The sequence below is a fragment of the Hyperolius riggenbachi genome, chromosome 1 (genome assembly GCF_040937935.1).
Source record: "Hyperolius riggenbachi isolate aHypRig1 chromosome 1, aHypRig1.pri, whole genome shotgun sequence".
NCBI classification, from domain to species: domain Eukaryota; kingdom Metazoa; phylum Chordata; class Amphibia; order Anura; family Hyperoliidae; genus Hyperolius; species Hyperolius riggenbachi.
Window position 1 is genome coordinate 496,985,000 of NC_090646.1, and position 24,749 is coordinate 497,009,748.

Consider the following 24,749-nt stretch of genomic DNA (forward strand, 5'->3'; position numbering starts at 1 on the left):
CTTGCAAGAAAATAATATAGAAGTATTCTTGTGGTGATATTTATTGGGGTTTTAAGCAGGTCAGATTATTTCTAGTTTTTCCATTGTTCTTAAGCTAGATCGTATATAAATCACAGTAAAAGTATTTTTCTAGGTTATCCAGGGGCAAACAAAAGATTTTCAAGGGGGGGTATTCCTGAATGGTCTCCCTCAGTCACGTATAATACAGTATAATAATATGGTGGGACATCATGCTGGGTACACATAATGCAATTTCCCATCTGACTAACTGGATCTGACAATTATTTCCTAAATGTCCGTTCTGCTCCCGATCTACAGCGGGATTGATCAGGAGCAGTTTGGATACAGATAATAATGAGGACAGCTGATATTGCTGATGAAAGGGAAAGTGAAGCATTCACAGAGCAGGGCACAGGGCTGTGCTCATATCTGACTCTGTTAAGTTCCCTAGAGCTGCTCCATGCTCTGTACACATGCTGCTGCTCCATCTAAAGTCGACTGTAGCAGGGAAAAAAGGGGGCAATGCTGTGAGCTACAGGATGCCTGCAGACATTCTAGTGTCTCAACTTGTGAACGATGGGCGGAGCTTATGTGTCTTGGCTACGTCATGTCCATGCTGCATGGTAGAACGGAACTACCACTGGCGTCCTGTAAGCACTGAGCCGGCGAGTGGCTGCCATTACTTTCTGAGGAGTGCGAGAGACTAGCAGGGACCAGGTGCATGGCTTGTGATATACAGGATCTTCTCAGAAAATTTGCATATTGTGATAATGTTCATTATTTTCTGTAATCTACTGATAAACATTAGACTTTCATATATTTTAGATTCAAATACACACAACTGAAGTAGTTCAAGCCTTTTATTGTTTTAATATTGATGATTTTGGCATACAGCTCATGAAAACCCAAATTTCCTATCTCAAAAAATTAGCATATTTCATCCGACCAATAAAAGAAAAGTGTTTTTAAAACAAAAAAAGTCAACCTTCAAATAATTATGTTCAGTTATGCACTCCATACTTGGTCGGGAATCCTTTTGCAGAAATGACTGCTTCAATGCGGCGTGGCATGGAGGCAATCAGCCTGTGGCACTGCTCAGGTGTTATCGAGGACCAGGATGCTTCGATAGCGGCCTTAAGCTCATCCAGAGTGTTGGGTCTTGCATCTCTAAACTTTCTCTTCACAATATCCCACAGATTCTCTATGGGGTTCAGGTCCGGAGAGTTGGCAGGCCAATTGAGCACAGTAATACCATGGTCAGTAAACCATTTACCAGTGGTTTTGGCACTGTGAGCAGGTGCCAGGTCGTGCTGAAAAATGAAATCTTCATCTCCATAAAGCTTTTCAGCAGATGGAAGCATGAAGTGCTCCAAAATCTCCAAAATGCTGGGAGCTGTGTTGCCCCTATGGCGATATCCTGAGATCTGTGGTGCCTCAATGAGGGCATGCTGGGAGCTGTGGTACATCAATGGGGGCATGCTGGGTGCTGTAGTGCCTCTATGGGGGCATGCTGGGTTCTTTGGTTCCTGTATGGGGGCAAGCAGGGTGCTGTGGTACCTCTATCGGGCATGCTGGGTGCTGTGGTGTCATGCTGGGTGCCTCTATGGGGCATGCTGGGTGCTTTGGTGCCATGCTGGGTGCTATGGTGCCTCTATGGGGCATGCTGGGTAGTGTAGTGCCATGCTGGGTGCTATGGAGTCATGCTGGGTGCTATGGTGCCTCTATGGGGCATGCTGGGTAGTGTAGTGCCATGTTTGGTGCTATGGTGTCATGCTGGGTTCTGCGTAGTTCCAGCCTGGGTGTTGTGGTGCTTATATGGGGCATGCTGGTTGCTGTGAGGTGCCATGCTGGGTGCTGTGGGGCCTGGGTGACATCCGGAGCACCCCAGAATAGATCCAGGGCACATGCCCCTGATCTTTGGGGTTAGCAACACCCCTGTCATCAGGCCTTAATTTAGGCCCCTTTCATTCACATGGGTAGCTGACAAGCGGTGAAATCACCACCTGTCAGCTGCTCTCCTGCACCGGCTGGGCGATTGTTAGCGCCCGATATTGGCACTGTACAGGTGTGTCCCCCCCCACCCCCACAAACGGAGTTCTGAGCACGGCCACAGCCGCGCTCAGACGCTCAGACTCGACATGTCGCAGTTCTCTGGCGCCCTGCAACACCAACATGTGTCAACGCTTAACACATGTGGTGTTACATCCGCTACAATTCAGCTGCATTTAAATTGCACTGGCAGGTGGCAGACGGGAGACTGAACTGCTCTGAAAATGTGCAGTTCAGCCTCCCATCTGAGGGGGGCCTCACCGTTGAGGTCTGATAGTGAACCGCAATACAATACTATAATTACTGAATCTGCTCCACAAATGATGTCAAAATCATCTGGAACAAAATGACACCTGGTAAATGACACAGCTGTCCAGGCAGACCACGCTAAAGGTGCCTATACATGGTACAATTTTTTATTCTTTTTTCCGATTAGATAATTTAGTTCAATTATTCTGTTAGATCAAATATAAAGATTTTTTCAACATGTCTGATCGGATTTTTATAGAAAAAAAAATGGGATAATCATTCATTTTTCTTGATCCCAAAAAAAAAAAAAAAAAGATTATTTTCAACTTTTATTCAATTCAATCATTTTGGTAGAAAAAAATGGGAAAATTGAACTTTTTATTGTACCGTGTATGGGCACCATAAGGAACTTGCCTGGATGGCTGTGTCACTTACCTGCCTGGATGCCCCCTTGCACCTCGACCAGCGATCAGCTTAGCCAATCGACTAACTTGGACAAGTATATATATTTTTTAATGCTATGGAGAATCACAAATTCTGCCGTGACAAAAGTGTGACATTTGCCTTAGGCCTGGAATCCACTAGGAATTGCTGCAGGGCTTTAAAATCGTCCCAGCACTGTGTGCAGCGAATCCTAGTCTGATTGCATATATATTTCCCTATGCCTCCATGGCAGCACAACGGGTATTGGCCCCACCCCCAATACCCCACAGGACAATTATCTATAAAGTTCTAACTGCCCCTCCCATCACTGTCTTTTTTTCCTGTCCCTTCACCTCACAGGACAGTCACAGGAGATTCCTGCAGGTGTGTTTTTATTTTCCCACCCTTACCGGCTGCATCAGGTAGCCTTCCGCGCAGGTTGCCTCCCCCTGCTGCGTTGCCACCTCACAAGGACTGTAAATCAGTCTGGCTGGTGGGGACCCCGTTCTGCTGGTCTTGGGGGTCCAGAAAGATTTGCCTCCCACCTTCCTACTCTGCACTAAACTGTGTGGCCAGGTGGAGAGTGCTAGTACCTGTTTTGCTACCCTATCGGGCGGTTAGCGTGGGCATCTTTTATCCCTTTTGTTTCTGTTTCCCCCCGGGTCGGCGTGTGTTCCAAGGGACGCTTCTGATGCGTCCCATAGACAGGATCTAGTATGGCCGCTGTCCGCTTCCGGTTTCCGGCTCTTGGTGATTGGAGGAGCCGCGATGGAGCGCGGAAACGACTCGGGGGGGGGGGGGGGGCAGGGGAGTGTGGAGGATGATAGCCGCTTGGCTAACCAGGACTATTCAAAACGCTTACAAAGCAAAACTAATTAAAAAATTTAACATATTTTACCTGCTCCAGTTTCCCTTCTGTCTCTTTTTTCTTTGTTCTAGTTAAATCCCGTTGTGCTGCCATGGAGGCATAGGAAAAGCGGAAAATTGAATACTCGCCTAACGGTAATTTTCCTTTCCCGATGCATCCATGGCAGCACAAGGGACCCACCCAAGTTCGGTGAGGTACTAGTTACAAAACAGTGATGGGAGGGTCAGTTAGACCTTTATAGATAATTGTCCTGTGCGGTATTGGGGGTGGGGCCATTACCCGTTGTGCTGCCATGGATGCATCGGGAAAGGAAAATTTACCGTTACGTGAGTATTCAATTTTCCGATATATATAGATATATATATATAACTTTATTGTACTTACCAGGTGTCTGACTTCCACCTGTGGCCCTGCCCCCTAAAGAAAGAGGTCATAGGTGCTTCTCTATGACCAATAAGAGAAGCACCTGTGACCTCTTCCTTTAGGGGGCGGGGCTACAGACGGAAGCAGGAAATCCGGACAACGGGTGACTATTATAAGGTTTTATTTTAAGCGCAATTGCTTGCCCCCAAGCGTTGCAAAATGACTTTGAAAAGCACTTGTATAATTGCTTTAACATTGAACGCTAATGCAGTCAAAATGCTACATGTCCTGCAATTGCGATTACCCCTATCTCAATCGCACTAGTAGGGTCCCCACCACCCACTTTCATTGGCAAAGCGCTTTGGAGAATTGCCTGTGATTGTCGGCAATCGCAAAATGTTGCCAAAATCGCCCTAGTGGGTTGCAGCCCTAACACCATCTTATCCATTGTTTGATGATGTGCTTATATGTTGCTGAACTAGGCTGTCCCCAGCCACCCACATGCACTGCCCGTTCATTCATCTAAATGAGGCCTAAAGCCTGGTACACACATGCAATTTTGTTTGGCTAATTTTAAGACTTCCATGTACTATGAGAGATGACCTACACAAAGGCCTCTATTCTCAATGAGTTACCGTTTTTGGTAATGAAATGTCTGAAAATTACAGACTTAGGCTACTTTCACATCAGGACGTTGCGTTTGATGCGACATTAAGGTTGCACAATGTGCCCCTAACGCAACGCATTGTGCACTATAACTTGGACGTTATAGTGCATTCTTTAGCCCTGCATTTGGTACGCCATTTTCAACGCATAGTGATGGAACGAAAACGGCGCATGCATTACATAAAAAAAAAAAAAAACATTACTGAGCATGTGCAACACAACTAACGCAGCAGATTCATTGCTAAACGCACAGCATGCAGCACTTTCTAATAACGCCTCACGTTACACACAAACGCAACGTGTGCACTGTGAATGTCGCACAGACTTTTGTATTGCTGTGCATTAGTCGCGTTATAAAATTTTCGAACGTGCGACTTTAACGTCCCACTGTGAAAGAGCCCTAAAGTGTGACTATTTTAACATTCACAATGTTTTCCGGGGGGAATTACCATTTGCAGGAAAATTACAGGAAACAAAGTGATAAAAGTGCGGTAACATCGGTAAAAAAAATAATCATTATTTTAGAGGTTAATGCCACAAAAAAAGGAATTTGTAATGAAAAAAAAAAACAGCACATTATTTCATTGTTTATAACCATTTTTATCACCTGTAAGGATTTCTGGCACTGTTTTTCATTTCACAGCCAATTACATGTAGTCTAGAGCCTTTTGAGCTGTGTTTGACAGACTTTCTGCGCAGAAACCGATATCTTACGAACTTATTCCGCATTATTAACGAACGTTTAACAAACTTTTTCTTTACTATTGTTACCGCACTATTTTACTTTCAGAAAAATGTTTGTGAATTTGGAAAAAAAAACTGTCTCTTGCAATTTTCCAACGTAAATTTGGTTACCGCACATGGTATTGTGAATGGAGGCCATTGTGTTCATAGTATTTAACCTGCCTGGCGTTCTATTAAGATCGCCAGGCAGGCTGCGGGAGGGTTTTTTTTTAATAAAAAAAAAACTATTTCATGCAGCCAACTGAAAGTTGGCTGCATGAAAGCCCACTAGAGGGCGCTCCGGAGGCGATCTTCCGATCGCCTCCGGCGCCCAGAATAAACAAGGAAGGCCGCAATGAGCGGCCTTCCTTGTTTTGCTTATATCGTCGCCATAGCGACGAGCGGAGTGACGTCATCGACGTCAGCCGACGTCGTGACGTCAGCCGCCTCCGATCCAGCCCTTAGCGCTGGCCGGAACTTTTTGTTCCGGCTGCGCAGGGCTCAGGCGGCTAGGGGGGCCCTCTTTCGCCGCTGCTCGCGGCGAATCGCCGCAGAGCGGCGGCGATCAGGCAGCACACGCGGCTGGCAAAGTGCCGGCTGCGTGTGCTGCTTTTTATTTCAGCCAAATCGGCCCAGCAGGGCCTGAGCGGCAGCCTCCGGCGGTACTGGACGAGCTGAGCTCGTCCAGACCGCCCAGCAGGTTAAAATCTGTTGGCCCTCATACTAAATGGAGGTAGTAAAATTGGCCAATCAAAATTGGATGTCTGTATGAGCCCTAAAGCCTGGTACAGACTTTGAATTATAATTAGTCAATCACTGACAAATTTAACCACCTACATGTAGTATGAGTGTCAGCAGATATTGAATACTCTGAGCAGATTGTGTAGGCAGGCTCTCATACTACATGGAGGTGTTTAATTTGGTCAGTGATTGGCCAATCATAATTGAAAGTGTGTACCAGGCTTTAGGGTGCATACACACATCCACATTGACGTGCCCACCCCCGCCAGATTGTGGGACCCCCGTGATGAACTGGCTAGCCAGTTCACTCCCTGCAGCCCGCAGCTCACCTCAGCCTGCGGAGTCTTCTGGCAGGCAGAGCAGGACTATGGGAAGATGGCATCCGAAGCCCTGCACTGGAGACTATTTGTGTCTCCAGTACAGGGCTTCGGGTGCCATGTTCCCGTAGCCCTGTCAGTGCGGGACTTTTGCAGCGGCTGCCTGCTGGAAGATGATCGGGAGAGCTGTGCGCCAGGAGAGGAATCTTCTGCAGGTGAGTAAATGCTTTTTTTTTTTTTTACAGGCGCACATTATTCTCTGGTGAAACGCTGTCCACATTATGATTATTTTCTAGTGAAACATTGCTGCATTATGATTATTGTCTGGTGAAACGCTGCCCACATTACGATTATTTTCTAGTGAAAGATTGCCGCATTACAATTATTTTCTGGTGAAACATTGCTGTATTACGTATATTTTCTAGTGAAACATTGCCACATTATGATTATTTTCTAGTAAAACATTGCTGTATTACGATTATTTTCTGGTAAAACATTGCTGCATTACAATTATTTTCTGGAGAAAGATTGCCACATTATGATTATTCTCTATTGAAACATTGCAGCATTACGATTATTTTCTAGTGAAACATTGCCGCATTACGATTCTTTTCTGGTGAAACATTGCTGCATTATGATTATTTTCTAGTGAAACATTGCCGCATTACGATTATTTTCTGGTGAAACATTGCTGCATTACGATTATTTTCTAGTGAAACATTGCCGCATTACGATTATTTTCAGATGAAACATTGCTGCATTATAATTATTTTCTAGTGAAAGATTGCCACATTATGATTATTTTATGGTGAAACATTGCCGCAGTACAATTATTTTCTGGTGAAACATTGCCGCATTAGGATTATTTTCTGGTGAAACATTGCTGCATTACGATTATTTTCTGGTGAAAGATTGCCACATTACGGTTATTTTCTGGTGAATCATTACCGAATTACGATTATTTTATGGTGAAACATTGCCACATTGCCCCTGGGTAGCACCACACGTTATATACGCATTGTGTCACATACCGTGCAGCATACAGTCATTGAAAAGTATGCTTCAATGTACTGTTAATACAGGCATGAATGCAGTGCGTTGGGGTACCACTCTCTGATCAAATGCACCGCAATGTTCTTTGTTAGAATGTGGCCATTACAGCACACTGCAAGTCTCCACTGTGAACCCGGGACTAAGGCTGGGGTCACACTTGGGAAATACCAGGGGCATTTTCTGCAACGCAAAACCGCACATAATGCTTTCCAATGCCCAATGTCAGTGCACAGGGAGCAATGTGTGGTTTTCCGCAGCAGGAAAAAAAGCTGACACTGTTGCTTTTTACTGCACAATGCGTAGGATTTCCCTTTGCCGACAGTCAGCTGTCCTCAGCCGCTGCCGGCCAAGAAAGCTGAGTTGTTTTCCCGCGGCCTCAAGTGTGACCCTATACACACACACAAGACTGAGGCGGCCGATAATGACCGCCTCAGCCAATAATTTGGTGTATGTACAGCAGCCCCTGATGAATAACCGCCGCTTGGCTAGAGATCCGCCCGGCAGATCATCTTAGCCAAGCGACAGCCGATTGCTTTGTCTGCGCCGCTCACCCGACCATCTCGTGACATCACGTGTGTGCACTCCGTAGTTCCTCCACCTTCCTGCATAGCAACAGAACACATAGTCAGCTGTACAGCTGACACGTGTCTATAGTCCAGCCCAGCGATGTTGTCCAAGGGATCGGGTTCTGATCCCCAAAGGGCAACATCAGCCAGCCCATGTGTATGGGCCTATATGGTATAAAGCTTTTTACTTTCTAATGCCTAAAATCCACTACAAGTCCCAATTGCTAGCGTTTTTAAGTAGCGTTTTGTAAGCTATTTCATGAGATGTTTTCCAGTAATTTTGGTAGCAATTTTAAAAAGTGTACAGCGATTGTAATAGCGATTTGCGATAAGCGTTTTTCAAATTATTATTATTTTTTTCTACAGTTTGCAGTAATTTAAAATCACACAATCGCTATGGGTAGCGATTCATGAGCGATTTGTCAGTGCTTATATACTTTACGTTAAGGCTGCTTACACACAGGGACGTTACAGGCGCACTTTAGTGCGCCTGTAACGCTCCCCCAACGCACAGCAATGTAACACAAGTGGGCTGTTCACACAGCCCACGTTGCGTTACATGTAACGCTGCACGTTCTTAAGAAAGTGCAGCATGCTACGGCGTTAGAGCGGCTTAAGCCGCGTTAGACTGTCTGCACATGCGCAGTCATGTTGGGGAGGAGCGGAGAGTGGCCAGGCACATGGCTAATTAATATTCACTGCACGTTGTGACGTGCAGTGTTTACTTCCTGGAGTGGCCGCTCTGTGCGGTGATTGGCCGGCGGGACCACGTGATGCCGCATGCGCACAAGAGTACGCATCACGGACGCCAGAGTGAGCTGCACAACGCGGCTCACTCTGATGTCCACATAGAAGAGCACCAGGCGTCGCGTTAGGTGCACGTTATGCGACCTTAACGTGGCACCTAACGCAACGTCTTGGTGTGCAAGTAGCCTGAAGCACAAATGCTCCCAAAATGCTGCATGTCCAGCAATTGCGGTTTAGCTAATCGCAATCCCTACTGTAGAATTTTTTACAGTTATTTACATTGGCAGAGCGTTTAGGGAAATCGCTAGTGAGTTAAAGCGCTTCCTAAACACTCAAAAAGCACTCTAGTGGGTTCCAGGCCTGAATGAAACACTTAATAAAAACTATTTATATAATTTTCACAACTGTGAGGGAGGGATCACACTTGTGTGTAAGGGAACCGCACAGGAGGAGTCCCCGCAAGCATTAGCAAAATCGCAATCGCAGGACATGCCACATTTTGGGAGTGTTTGCGCTTTAATGTAAAGTATAAAAGTGCTGACAAATCGCTCATGAATCACTACCCATAGCGATTTTTGTGTGATTTTAACTTTCTGCGAACTGTAAAAAAAATAATAATAATAATAATTTGAAACAACCAATGAGGATTAAAAATCGCTAATCGCAATCACAGTCACTGGCAAAAAGCTTACACTTTTTTAAATCGCTACCAAAATTGCCGGAAAACGCTCATGAAATTGCTTATAAAACGCTCATTTAAAACGCGATTGACTGCGATAGCGCTTTGCGATTTGTAGTGGGTTCCAGGCCTGAATCAGTGAATGTCAAATAGTGAGATCAAATCTCTTCTTTTTCAGTCATGCATGAATAATAATGCATTTGTTGGTCAGTTTTTACGAGGGACGATCAAAGAGATGCAAATTCTTCCAGGTTTATGCAAATGTGTATGCAAATATATGCAGCTTCAAAAAGGACCAATCAATGTAAACCTGGGTTTAAAATGATTGGTCCATTTTCAAACTGCATATAGTTGCCTAAAAATTTGCATCAACTCGGAAGAATTTGCATCTTATTGATCATCCCTAGTCTTTACACCTGTATCTCTATCTCTATAAGGCCTCCTTTCCACAAACTGTTTATAGGCAGTGAAATGCCTCTCAGACTCTCACAACTGCTCACTGATGCCTAGTAACTGCTCACTGCTTCCTGATAACTGCTCACTGCTGCCTGGTAACTGCTTGCTGAGCACACAGCTCAGCATTCCGTGGAAAGGAGGCCTAAAAATAAAAAAACACATGAGAAAAAGCAGGATAGGTGAAGGTGTGTATCCTAGAGCGCCCTCTAGAGTCTATGGTCTAACAGTATATAAGTTCTGTAGCACAGGATCTCACATTAGGTTCAGTGGTTGTGCTTGGGGGAAAATGTTTGTTCGTAGAGCAATTGTGGCCGGTGGTGCTGCTGCCGCCACTCTTCTCACTGCCTTTGCTATGAAGCCGAATGGGGAAGACCCAATGGCAGAAACTGCCCCTTGGCCACCTGTCTGCACTGTGCGCTGGAACCGTAACTGGGACTAGTAAGTTCTGATTAAGGAAAACCTGGTTCTAGGCGACAGTTTGAGCCCTGGATATGCATTTTTGGTGTTAGCTTTCACAAATAAGTTTTGCATGATTTTTGTCAATTAAAATTTTGCTGTCTCTTAAGCTTGGAATTGTACAGGGGCCCACCACCCCAAATATGTAAACTTCATTAGTTCTGGAGACACTCATTGGCTATCATTCATGAACAGGCTGTTGGTAAAGAGAATTAGTGCGGGAAAACACCGCTGGCGGATTTTTAGACTTCTGGGTGGGCATTCATAAAGATGTATCCATGTGCAGAAGCAGTGCGGAGATTCCCCGAGCTAAGCAGGCGGAGACACGGAAGCTGCAGAGTTGATACATTTCTCCGTGTTCCGCTCTGCTGCAGCTGCCTGGGAGGTCTGTGTGTCTCCATTCACTTACATTGGTATCGCCACATCAGAGGGAGTGGTACTTCCTGACCTCACACCGCTTGCGGTGATCTTCATGAATGAACATTTTGCTACATTTGTACCGATAATCACCGCACAAGGCGGTGATTTATCATTCTGCTCGGTCGTGTCATTTTTTTCCATGCAGAAAGAGGCTTTATGAATGCTGACTTTGCCGAGTGGTCGGTAAAGTCGGCTGTTTTAAGCACTTCCGCATGCGGAAATGCTTTATGAATGATAGCCATGGTAGTGCATCAGTTTTGGAGACTTACTCCTACATGTAGATGTACTGTTCCTCTCCTTAACCCCTCCACACATGGTTGTAGCAATTACCCCTGCCAGGGGGGCCCAGAGGCTTTGGGGGGAGTACATTTGAAATCGGCGCTGGTAGACTTGGGTGCAGAATACTGCTGGTATATGGCTGATCCTGCTTCTGCACAAGTCCCGGCCGCGTTAATTACTATTTCCTCTCCAGGCCGCCATGGATAGTGGGGGAATGAAATAATTCGGCTTCCAGCTATTGCTGGAGGCCTTTTTTTTTTTTTTTTTTTTTTTTTTTAAGCAACCTCGGCTCTGTCTTCTGACGGTGCTGACGTTACTCACTGAGCTCTGCAATAGGAGTGATTCCTATTATAGACTATAGAGGTGCCAGCTGCGCCCAAATCTAGCAGCGCTGAAAAGCACTGCTCTGTTTTGACTCCGCTACCCTCTCTCTCCTCAACTGCAAGTGCAGCCAATTGGCGCCAAAAAAAAAACTCACTGCTCCTGCTTCCAGATGCTGTCACTGGGCTTCTCATTGGCTTGCAAATTCACAGTTCCTATTGTTCAGGATATGGAATGCGTATATTGACAGGAGCCCTAAGCCTGGTACACACTTACAATTGTGATTGGCCGATCACTGACCAACTTTACCAACTCAATGTAGTATGAGGATTTACCTTGAAATGTGCAGTCACAAACTCTGAAGAATACAAGCCAGCTAGCAATGGTAAAATTAATTGGGCTGGTGCAAGAAACACAGTAAAGCTATAGCTGGGATTTAAAGGGAACCTTAACTGAGGGATATGGATGTTTCCTTTTAAACAATACCAGTTGCCTGGCAGTCCTGATCTATTTGGCTGTAGTAGTGGCTGAATCTCACACCTGAAATAAGCATGCCGCTACTCCAGTCTGACTTCAGTAGGAGCACCTGCTCTGCATGCTTGTTGAGGTTCTGTGGCTAAAAGTATTAGACACCGGATCAGTAGGAGAGACAGGCAACTGGCATTATTTTAAAAGAGAAAATCTATATCCTCCAGTTTAGGTTCCCTTTAAGACTTGGAAGTGTTGTCTTGTCAGAGCACTGAGAGCAGTGCTGTGGAAGGCTTGCCATGTGGTGCAGAAACTTACAATGTGACCTGGTGCATTTATGCACAATACATGTACAGTAAAGCATACTTTAGTGTATGCTTCTCTTTATGAGACGCAGCACTGCTTTTCTTTTCCTGCTGTCACATGCAACTTTCACCGAACCTAGCTTAAAGGTGCACCTAGCTGTCCAGGTAATACAATGTCCATCGTACACCCCCAGACCCCTGAGGGGTACAAATAGTAATAGCCAGGGTATAGCTACCCTAGCTGGATGCTGTTGTTAGTGCACTTAGGAGCCGTTGTGAGCATACAAACAGTACTTAACCCTTGATGCTACATGACCAAACGTCTATACACACCCCTACTGGTATATATTATATTATCCCACCCCAAATCTTATTTCAAAAAGTGGTAAGTGCCACTAAAAATTGGGTAGGAAATGAATTTGACTAGCCCAGGCCCACTTGAAAATGGTTCAATCAAGGTAATCTATTTCTAAAAAAAAAAAAAAAAAAATTCTGCATAAACTCCTTTGCATTTTATTTGCCGTCCCCACTTACATGCAGTAAGTGGGGACGGCAAATAAAATGCAAATGAGTTTATGCAGATTTTTTTTTTTTTTTTTAGAAATGGGTTACTTTGATTAAACCATTTTCAAGTTGCATCAACTTGCTCTGAACATAAGTCTGCATTTCAGATATGGCTTTGAAGTACTAAATCTAAAACTTTGATTCAAGGCTATATTTGTGATATTGCAGTGCATTGCAATATTCAGTGTCGCCATTGCAATGCAATTTCCCAATGCGGGGTGCCACACAATACCAGTGTTTGACAGCACAGTGAAGCATACTATGCATTACCTGTGTGCATTGAAACCAACAGCGTAACAATTGTCCCAACAGTAAATGCAACTGCTGGGCGGGCCCCAGGGGGAGAAGCCTGGGGAGACCTGGCAGCTCTGGGGTCTGCACAGGGCTGGTTTTATGAGTGGGGAGCAGTGTGCACACAGCTGTGGGGAGCAGTGTTGCCACCTCGTCCCCTTAAAACACCGGCACATATGAATTATACATTTTGGCTAGTTAGATGCAGTTTAGGCACTAATTGTGAGTAGCCGCAGAACCTGTATAGCTTAGATGTTTTTTTTAAAGGGATGAGGTGGCAACCCTGGTGGGGAGAGAGCAGCAGGGAGACTTGCCTCTTCAGCGTTCCACGCGCTGTGTCCAATTGTGGGGGCTGTGTCTGCTGCTTCCCTCCCACCAGGCTACCTATACTGGGGGCACCTATAACAGGCTGCCTATACTGGAAGCAGTGTGGATTTTTTTTTTTTAATTATATATCCTGCCTTTCACTCCTGTTTTCTGTTTTGGGGTAGCATCAGTTTTGCAGGGGAGCCCAGTGATTTATAGTTATGCCCCTGACTGGAACTCAAGGATCACATGCTGCACCACTTTTCCATTCCATTCCTGCTGTTACATGAATACACCTTTCACTGTGAACCTAGCCTTAAAAAAACTTAAAGGGGAACTTCAGCCTAAACAAACATACTGTCATCAAGTTACATTAGTTATGTTAATTAGAATAGATAGGTAATATAATCTCTTACCCACCCTGTTTTAAAAGAACAGGCAAATGTTTGTGATTCATGGGGGCTGCCATCTTTGTCATGGGGGGCAGCCATCTTTTTGGTTGAAAGGTGACAAGGAGCAAGAGACACAGTTCCAACTGTCCTGATTACCCCTCCCAGCTGCACACGCTAGGCTTCAAATGTCAAATTCAAAATGGGGGGAAAAAAAATTCACTAAAACAGCAGAACGAGAACAAAATCAGAAATCCCATCATGTTTTGCACAGCATCAGGGGAAGAAAGCCCGGGCAGTTTTCTTCTGTGCAGATAAAAATGAGGCTTGTATAAGAGAAACAAAGTTCTGATGCTGTGAAACTGTTAAAGAAACACCAAGCCTTTGCAGTGCTGCTGAGTCGATTTTTAGTCCGGAGGTTCACTTTAAGTGATGGGATAGTACTGCTATACAATATGGCCACACAGAAAATGAGGGACTGTACTGCTTTCCATATGGCCATGTGGGAAAAAGAATCAAACCTTTCATCTGAGATGGCTTGTACATAGTGGTATTACTCAGCGGTGTACAGAGTATATTTTCTTGTCCCGAAATGCCCCACAGAGGGGCTCACAATCTAGTCCCTAAAATTCTCCTATATCGTGTAGTGCTTGTATCATAGTCTAGGGCCAATTTTAGGGGGAACTTATCTGTATGTTTTTGGGGTGTGGGAGGAAACCAGTGCCTAGACGAAACCCATGCAGACATGGGGAGAACATGCAAACTACTTGCAGATGTTGACCTGGCTGGGATTCAAACAGGGACCCAGCGCTTCAAAGTGAGAGCTCTAACCACTATGCCACCATGCTGCCATGAAGATAATCAAGGGGGTGGTGCTCAAATATGGAAAGGGCCCTAATCGTGCAAATCGAGTATGTAATGCCCCCTCTCCAGAAAGCAGTATTAGGCAGTCTTGGCCCCCCTTTCTATTTTTTTTCAGTATCAGGCAGATTTTGGGTCTCCCAAGTCTTTTGGCTGTTACCCTCAAATCAGCAGTGATAGGTGCCCACTATAATATATTGCACAGTGGAGCCTGATGCAGGCACGGACTCGCCTATCATTGCTGAGACCTCTGTCCCTCTTGATCAGTAAACAAGCTCCTTTTAGGCAAAGTGGTTGCCAACATGGACTAGTTGCTAAGCCATAGCAGGTGCAAAATTGCAGGAAGTGCCAAGGTGCAGTGGATGCCCATATACAATGGGTGGTAAGATGCAAAGATCCAGTTTGTGCTAACTTGCAGTGGGTGCTGAGGTGACAAAGTACAGTATGTCAAGCTGCAGTGGGTACAAAGTCCAGTTTGTATTGGGTGTTTATTTGCAGTGGGTGCTAGGCAGTATTGGGTGCTGAATAGAAGTTGTTTACTATAGGGTTGCAAGACAGACTTGGAAGCCATATCCTAGTATAAATTATAGTATAAACAAGTGCTTCTCTAAATTTGTATAAAGATTGCACTATAATCCAACTAGGTCCTATTTGGAGAAAAGCTGTCACTTGCATGCCAGACTAAGGGCTTGTTCACACCTAGGACTTTGTATAGCTTCCCTCCCCCCCCCCCCCCCCCCCCCCCTCTCACACTTTCATGGATAAATACATACTAAAATTTTTCCAGGTGAAAGAGTTCACTTTCTGACGCCAGGAAGTGAAAAAACAATCACTCTGCAAAAGTGTTGGGAGGTGCTAAAAAGAAAAATGAAACCGCTGGTGTCAGCAATTTCGATTTTAGATGTGAACAAGGCCTAACACTTTCAGGCAGAGGAAAGGGACAGTCTAGTTATGTGTATGCTTGGAGCTGTACATGCATGTTTCTCATAATGGGTCTTTTCCAACTGCAATCCCTGAGGGGTATGAAGGATGTAAGGTAAAGGTGGCTTCTATTTCACGATACGTAAGCTGAAATATTGGATGGAAGGATCCTTCAGAGTAAAATCTCATCTCTTATGTCTCTGCAGCCGTGAACCAATATCTCTGATTAACCTCAGTGACATAAAGAACAGTACAGAAGACAGTTTGAAAGGTCAACTAAAGAAGTACAAGACTAAAGCCAAACGTCATATCTTCCTGGTTCGGCATGGACAGTACCAAGTAAATGCAGAAACTGACTCGGAGAAAGTCCTGACTGAGCTTGGTAGGTCTAGTTCAACTCCTGAAGTGAAACCTTTTCTACTGCAAAATGTTACACACGACCCATATGCAATTTTTTTTTTTTTGTTAGGAGAATTTTTCATCGTCTAGTTAAAATGGTTTTGATAGTAATTTTTCAATTGCAAAATGCTTGACATGTTTAAGTATCGTCTTGCTTTTGCTATTTAAAAAGCCATTTTATTCACAAATTTGAAAATATTACATAAGAGAAGAAAATGAATAGCATATGGGCCACTCTCAGAACTTTTCTTCTAAATGCACTCCACATCTCTATACTGCTAGAAAGGACAAAACTGCTAAAAACTATAAGGGCATGTCTACACTAGTCAGTTTTTTCTGCACAGGAAAACTGACAACCAATATTGGGCTCAATGGAGTAGTTCACACTTGGAGTAAACTGTAGGATTCAAAGCGCATAAGCATAGCTCAGACAAGTGGTTGGGTTGGTTGTGGTACAGAGGAAGAATTCTTTAAAGTGAACCTTAAGTCTGCTAAAAAAAAAAAAAACAGGTTTACTCACCTGGGGCTCCCCTCAGCCCCCTGCAGCCGATCGGTGCCCTCGCCATCTCTGCGAAGCTCCCGTCCCCGCCGGCGACCACTTCCGGTTTCGCCGTCAGGACCAGACAGGCATGGGAACGTGAGTGATTATTCGCTTTCCCAGCCACAATATCGCCCCCTATGCTGCTATTGCACAGACCAGGCACACTTTTTTAATAAAATGGCCACTGCAGCTTTAAGGCCAAGCTGCAGGGCTGCACAACAGAGCATAGGTTTTTTTTTTTTGTTTTGTTTTTTTTGTTTTTTCCTTAGAGGTGCAGGACATGACTGGTTCTAGGGATACTGCTCTGTCAGTCAAAGATCTGAGCCACTGATGCACTGTATTCCTTCTGCAATCTGAACAAGATTTCATGGTCCATTGTATCAAAGGCTGCTGAGATAAAAACAGCAGAAAACTGATAGTGTGGATAAAGCTTAATTATTTTTTTTTTTTTTGGGGGGGGGAATTACAAACCTAGTTAACTGCACGAGCAGCCCAAAACGCATGTTTCTGGTGTTGTGCTCACAATATGCATGTTACTGCATGTGAATAGGCTATGCACTATAAGAGCATGTTTACATCCTTGTGTTGTATGACCACATTATCCAGAAATGCAGTGTAGAAACTGTGATGGGATTGTGTTAAATGAGTGCCGTACACTGCATATTTTTTTTTTTTTTTTTTTTTTTTACTATAAAAAGTGGTGTTGCATTATGACCATTAATGTGAACTTGCACAAGATGCATAGTGTGAACTTTGCTTGACACACTAGCAGCACTAAGTGCTTGTGATTTGAAAATCTTGTGTTTTTGTTGAAAGCTCAAATACTTCTGTTGGGCTCCCTGAATAGCATGGCACCAGGGAGCCAGCTGGGAAGGGAAGAAAAAATATCCTATTAAAAGACAGGGCCCGAGAGCATCCTTTGCCAAGATGCCAAAGAAGCCAGTGGGACATGGGCAATAACCGTTTACGTGCTCAGAGCAGTTGACTTTTTTTTTTTTTTTTTTTAACAGAACTCTATACTAATTTTTGCCATCTTGTATGTTGTAGGTCGTGAACAAGCTAGCTTGACTGGTCAACGTCTAGCTGCTTTAGGATACAAATATGACCATATAATCTACTCTACGTTGACGAGGGCCAAAGAAACCTCAGAAATCATTGGCAGACATTTGGATGGTAATGATGGCATATTAAAGTGTACAGCATTTCATTTGTAACAGGCACACTTTTGGTTAAATTAAAACTTTGAGACAGGAAGAGGCAGGATTGCTGTGATCCCTCCTGTTGTCTCTTCCTGCCCCATTCACTCTCAGGAGCAGGGACGGATCAAGACCTAGTTGCGCCTGGGGCAAGGTCAGGTTTTGGCGCCTAAACTGCCATTTTGCCGCCTTTTAAGAATTCACAAACTGCGCCTGGGGCAAGATACCTGCTTGCGCCCCCCCCCCCCCCTAGATCCGTCCCTGCTTAGGAGGGAACATCACAGCATGCCTGCCTCTTCCTTCCTGAATTTGATTTAGCCATAGGAGTTTCATTTTGTAGTTTGTACACATTCAGTAATGCACCTTTTCCTTAGTGACACCTGGGGGTAGCTTGGTGGCTGGGGTGTGCTAATGCAGAGGTATGTGGATCCAGTATGAACATGCCTCTGTGCATACCACGGCTTTAAATTATCTTTGAAAATTTGTATGTAGTGTCCACTCGCCACAGTACCAGTGTTAGATCTTTGATTGTAGAGTAGCTTAATGAGGAAATCCTCCTTTTTTTTTTTTTTTTTTTTTTTTTTCCCCCCCCCCCCCCCCCCCCCCCCTTCTCCCCAGGAGTGCAGCGGACTGGCTCTGACTTGCTACAAGAAGGTTATCCCATCTGTCCTGACCCACCTGAATCTAGATGGATACCAGACTTGTTCGTAAGTGCAACTAGATTTATGTATTGATCGTGGCTAAAGAGAATGCCCCCCCCCCCCCATATAAATTGTTGATAGGGCTGTTAACATCTGCGATATGCCTGTTAAAAAAAGGGGGGGGGTACATATTGCAGACCCTACACAAGCATTTATACTATACAACTATGCATGGTATTGTGCAAGAACATGACATGTTGGCAGATGCACTTTCAACACACCTGTGGGCATGGCTGCATTGCAACAGGCTTAAAGGAAAACTTCAGCCTAAACATACTGTCATTAAGTTGCATTACTTAATTAAAGGTGGGTAAGAGATTACCTATTTTAACAGGCAAATTTGATTTCATGGGGGCAGCCATCTCTTTGGTTGAAAGGAGGTGACAGGGAGCATGAGACACAGTTCCAACTCTGTGTCCTGATCACCCCTCCCAGCTGTGCGCTAGGCTTCAAATAAAATCTCAAATTAAAAATTTAAAACCAATTTTGCGCCAAAACAGCAGAAGGAGAACATCGGAAATCCCATTATGCTATGCACAGTATCAGGGGAAAAATCCTGGGCAGTTTCAGTTTTTTTTTTTTTTTTTTTTTTTTTTTTTTTCTGTGCAGCTAAAAATGAGGCATGAGTAAAACTTAAGTTCTGATGCTGTTAAACGCCAAACCTTTTCAGTGCTGCTGAGTAGATTTTTTAGTCTGGAGGTTACCTTTAACAATACTGTAAACACTTGCAATGATGCACAAGATTGAGCCTGCATAGTGTGGTGCAATGGGCATGCTTTAAATATACAATCTGTTAATATACTAAACCTAACTTCTGGAAATTCCTCTAGTACTTTGAAGCTGGACCCCGTATAGAAGCTGCATTCAGAAACTTCATCCACCGTGCTGATCCTGAACAAAAAGAAGACAGCTATGAGATCATAGTCTGCCATGACAATGTTATCCGCTACCTTGTATGCAGGTAATCTCTGCCCCTCCCCTCCTTTACATGTACCTTATTCACCACATACACTAATTTCTGCCCACCATATGAAAAGTTAATATCCTGTATATTAAAGATTTCCATAAAATGTTCAAAATGACAACTGTCCAGTCTGACATTCAGGCCTTGATATACAGTGTAAAACTTGCCTTGCTTTTCCAGGTCTCTGCAGCTGCCGCCAGAGGCTTGGCTCCGCATGGATCTCCACCATGGAAGCATCACTGAGCTTCAAATTCGCCCCAATGGTAACGTGTCTCTGAGGATGCTTGGTGATGCTGGCTATATGCCGGCCAAAACACTTAGCAGTTAACTGCAGCTTAAGGACTTGAACCCCTCTCCTGATGAACTTGCAACAACAAACTGAACTTTTTTAAAAATATGTGGGTAAAAATATTGTTAATGCACTTGTGTAAAGGGAATCTTTCAGAATGCCAGTGAAGGCTCTCACCAAATGCCATACCTATGAACACTGCCTTGCCATATGGTATTGGGCCCTACGGTCTTATATGAAATCCTAAATGTTTAAAATGACTCACTTTTAGCACGCTTCTATTGTTCATCCACTAAAGTGTTGTATAATACAGACCTCACAATTTTTCTTAGTTGGTTAAATATTTTAAATAAATGCAGTTTACTATTCTGACTATTGGACACATCAAATGACTGGAGGTAAAACCATTTGATTAAAAGTATCAAATATTCAGGAAAATGAAGTTTACTACAATATCATGTAGATTTTCATAAACCATAGTCTTTACCACTGAAGACTAGGATCAATGAGATACAGATCATGGTGCGTTGTTGCACTACTATGCAAATTTATGCAGCTTGAAAATAGACCAAACTCTACCTGGTTTGGCCCATTTTCAAGCTGCATGAATCTGCATAATACTGCATCAACTTGGAATTATTAGAATCTCATTGATTCCGACTGAGGCATGGTTTTGGGGTAGTGTATGTCCTGTGGCAGTCAGTGAGTCAGGCCTGGTGCACACTGAGCGGTTTTGTAGTGGTTTCCAAACCGCTTCCGCCTGTGAAAACGCTTGGCTAATGTATTTCAATGGGATCTGTATGCCAGCGGTTTGAGGTTTTTAGCAAACCTGAGGCACTTTTGCGGTTTGCAGAAGCGTTTCTGCCTCAATGTAAAGCATAGGAAAGCTCAAACCGCTAGGTCAGAAGCTGTTCAGTAACAGCTTTTACTGTAACCATATTTGTAATTTGTTACACAAACTCTCCCAAAAAAAATGCTAGGCATGTTTAGAAACCTTCTCTAAACATGCCTAGAATATGCTCCAAAAACCTCTAGCGGTTTTGGTGTGCACTGGGCCTCACAGTAGAAGCAATACAGTTCTTTACCAATCGCACACACATACAACCAAAGAGAAACTGCAAGATGGAAAAAAAAGATGTGCCCTTTCTGAATATTGCTGTATGTGCAATCCATAACAACCCTCCATTTCTAGATGAGCTCATCTACCGAATTGCTTAGGCAATTAGGGCTCACTTTCACAGGCATTTAAAACTGTGTGCTCAGCAAGCAGTTGTGAGTTTGAGGCTTTTCAATGACTATCAACTGCTCATGGAAAAGGGGCTTTAAAGTTGAAACTTCCAACCATTTGGACCAGGCATGGGCAAACTTGGCCCTCCAGTTGTACGGAACTACAAGTCCCACAATGCATTGCAGGAGTCTGACAGTCATGAGTCATAAAGGCAAATGCCTTGTGGGACTTGTAGTTCCATAACAGCTGGAGGGAAGAGTTTAACCATGCCTGGTCTATGGTGTATGGTTATCCCCGCTGTCAAGTGGATTGCTGACCGGGGGGAGGTGCTGCTGTACAAAATCTGGATTCTTGGCTGAGGCAGCTGTTTGCTGCCTCAGCCAAGTTTCATCTAGCACAGGGGTTGGGAACCTTTTTTGGCTGAGAGCCACAAATGCTGCATTTTAACCACTTTACCCCCAGCGGTACGAATTTCTCCGCCCCTTTTTTCCCCTCCTAAAAAAACCAGGGACGGAGAAATCCGTACCTTCTGCTGTCCGCGTTCCCGTCGCTCGTGCGCGCGCATCCGCCGCTCGTGCACGCCGCCGCCCGCTCGCCCGGAGATCAATGAACGGGAAAATCCATTCCCGTTCGTTGATCTAGCCCCCGCAATGATCTGCTGCTTCTTTCAGAAACAGCGAGATCATTGTGCGTCTCCCAGCCTCCTACTGCTTCCTGTAAGCGTCCTTCCGGACGCTTACAGGTCGCATGTAAACAAACACTCTGTGGCCATCTTGTGGCCAAATAGTAAACTACACCCTAAAAGCATTTTACATATACAAACATTACATTTACACAATAAATTAACTCATTACCTCCCACACTCCCCAATTTTTTTTTTTATAATTAAAAAAAAAAAAAATACAATAAAAAAACAGTTACCGTAGGGACTGAACTTTTTAAATATTTATGTCAAGAGGGTATAACACTGTTACTTTATAAACAGCGGGCTTGTAATTAGGGATGGATGCAAAACTGAAAAAAATGCACCTTTATTTCCAAATAAAATATTGTCGCCAAACATTGTGATAGGGACATAATTTAAATGGTTTTATAACCGGGACAAATGGGTTAATACATTTCATGGGTTTTAACTACAGTAGCATGCTTTATTTAAAAACTATAATGGCCGAAAACTGAAAAAAAAATTTTTCCCACATTTTTTCCTATTTCCCCATGAAAACACATTTAGGCCTGGAACCCACTGAAAACCGCAAATGCAAAACGCAACCGCTAGCGTTTTGTCTGAGCGGATTCATGCGCGTTTTGGGTTGTGTTTTGCAACATTGTATTTTTTTTCCCCAGCGGGTGCCTAGCGTTTTGCGTTTTATCCTGATTGGTCCTGTGAATTATTTTTCATTTTGTTACAGTGTGCTGAACCGCAAAAACGCTAGCAAAACCGCTCCGTTTAGGTTTTGCTGAGCGTTTCCGCTAGCGGTTCAATACTTTACATTGAAGCGCTAACGCTCCCAAAATGCTGCACGTCCTGCGTTTGCGTTTCTGAGAAACGCAAACGCTCCTGTGGAAGTTGCCCCATCCATTAACATTAGCCCAGCGTTTTGGCAAACTGCTAGCGTATCGCAGTGCTGCCAAAATGCTGCCAAAAGCGCTCCTGTGGGTTCCAGCCCTTAGAATAAAATAATTCTTGGCATAATGTCCCACCTAAAAGCCTAATTGGTGGCAAAAAAAAAACAAGATATAGTTCATTTCATTGGGATAAGTAATAATAAAGTTATAGATGAATGAATGGAAGGAGCGCTGAAAGGTGAAAATTGCTCTGGTGGTCAGGGGGTAAAACCCCTCAGCGGTGAAGTGGTTAAAATGTAATTCTGTGAGAGCCATACAATGTTTGTCTTTTCCAGGTCCTGTATTGCAGCTCCTCAATTGGACCTTTTTGTAGGTGGTCATGTTTAGATTTGTGACTCTTCACATCTTGAAAGTGACCATCTTCATGTGTCTAAAGGCCTGAAATCCACTAGCAGTATGTTACTAAAATTTCTTGTGATTTGATAACTCTTGGTAAGGTGGGGATGTGATCCTACTTAAAGAGACTCCGTAACAAAAATTGCATCCTGTTTTTTATCATCCTACATGTTCCAAAAGCTATTCTAATGTGTTCTGGCTAACTGCAGCACTTTCTACTATGGGCTCTATTCATAAAAAAGTTGTGGCGAAAACTCCTGGAGGGAAAATACCGCAGCGGTATTTTAGACTTCTGGGTGGTAATTCATAAAAATCTTGCCAGCTGCGATGCAAGTGTGGAGATCTCCCGCTGAAAGCTGGCAGTAAGCTGTCGGAAGGCATGTGGAAACACTTCAGCCGGCAGAGTCCCTCCGTGCACTGCTCTCTCTGGGAGGTCTGTCCCATTCACTTGTATGTAATCCGCAAAATCAGAGGAAGCGGTATTTCCCGTCCACATACCGCTTCCTCTAAACTTCATGAATGGCCATTTTGGTACTTTTTTCTAGATAAATCTAGAAAAACACTGGAGAAGGCGGAAATTTCTTGCTCTGCGGGGGATTGTAGATTTTCATGCAGGAACAGCTTTTATGAATGCCCACTTTGCTAAATGGACAGGAAAATCCGCTGTTTTGAGCGGAAAACTTGCGGTAAGGTTTTATGAATAGAGCCCTATGACAGTCTCTGTAATAAATCAATGTATCTTTCCCCTGTCAGACTTGTCGGCCTGTGTCTGGAAGGCTGCCAAGTTCTTCAGTGTTGTGGTTCTGCTATGAACTCACCCTTTCTGGCCTCTCTATGCACACTGCCTGTGTGTTATTTAGATAAGAGAGAAGCTGCTCTAATCAGCTGGATAAATCGTCCTCTGAGCTGGCTGGGCTTTCACATACTGAGGAATTACAAACCAGGGCAAAGCTGTTTGCAGGAAGGAAAGAGCAGCCTGAAACTTCAGTGCATGGGGGAAAGAAACACACAAATGATCTCTTGAGATTCAAAAGGAATGCTGTATACAGCCTGCTTATGTCTGGATGTATTTTCTATGTGTGGACATACTGTACATCAACCTACTTCCTGTTTTGGTGGCCATTTTGTTTGTTTACAAACAAACTTTTTTAAAACTGGTTTTAACCACTTTTAATGCGGCGAGGAGCGGCGAAATTGTGACATTAGGTAATAGATGTTTCCTAACGCACTGGTATGTTTACTTTTGAGCAATTTTAACAATACAGATTCTCTTTAAGCAACATGATTTTATATATAAAAAAAAAATCCCTCATAGCACTGCAAGTGGCTTAGAAAAGGCTCCTTTAATTGAGATGAGATTATTCTAATAGATCAGCAGCTGTCAGTTACAACTGAATGTGCAAGGTAATGCCTGTTTCCTTATAGCTCAACAGTGTGCTGACCAGGAAGCTGTTATGCCGGGTATACATGGCACGTTTTATGCGCCGGATTGAGCCAGCGGCTTGATGCCAGTGTATCCCCACTCGTGCACGCAGATCGATTGCCGCTCGTACCTGTGGGAGTGGCTAATTAGCTGCCCGTTTCTGCCCATTGTTCTCCCCGCCGATATCGAGCGCACTATCGATCCGGTGGGGTATCAGACAGGTTGGCTCTTATCAATCGAGCCATTAGTCTCGATTGATAAACCTCCATCCTGTCTGTGTATGCCCAGCATTAGGGGGTAATGGCCATTTTTAAAATTGAGGATGAAGAAATCCATTGATCACAGTGAAGAAACAGGATGCAGGAGAGGAGATTTTTTTTTTTAAGGTTCTCTTTAAGGGCCCTTTCATACTGCATGTCAGAATAACTGCATGCCAAAATTCTATGTGGCTGTTTACATCCCTGCATTGTAACAGATGTTCTAACTCACTGCATGCAGGCTATGAATTGTCTGTCCAGTCTCCTGTGCAGTTAACATATTATAAAACGTGCACTATGCAGGGCTC

General features: G+C 44.0%; 1 protein-coding gene across 1 annotated transcript in view; it reads left to right on the forward strand.

The window, feature by feature from the left end:
• Positions 1 to 19,880, forward strand: part of LOC137532605 (uncharacterized) — a 55,269-nt gene extending 35,389 nt beyond the window's left edge. Inside the window, exons 7-11 of the mRNA XM_068253352.1 lie at positions 15,688 to 15,863; positions 17,469 to 17,594; positions 18,236 to 18,324; positions 19,149 to 19,279; positions 19,463 to 19,880. Coding sequence (XP_068109453.1) covers positions 15,688 to 15,863; positions 17,469 to 17,594; positions 18,236 to 18,324; positions 19,149 to 19,279; positions 19,463 to 19,610 — 670 coding nt within the window. The 3' untranslated portion in view covers positions 19,611 to 19,880. The remainder of the gene's footprint in view (positions 1 to 15,687; positions 15,864 to 17,468; positions 17,595 to 18,235; positions 18,325 to 19,148; positions 19,280 to 19,462) is intronic.
• Positions 19,881 to 24,749: the final 4,869 nt, after the last annotated feature.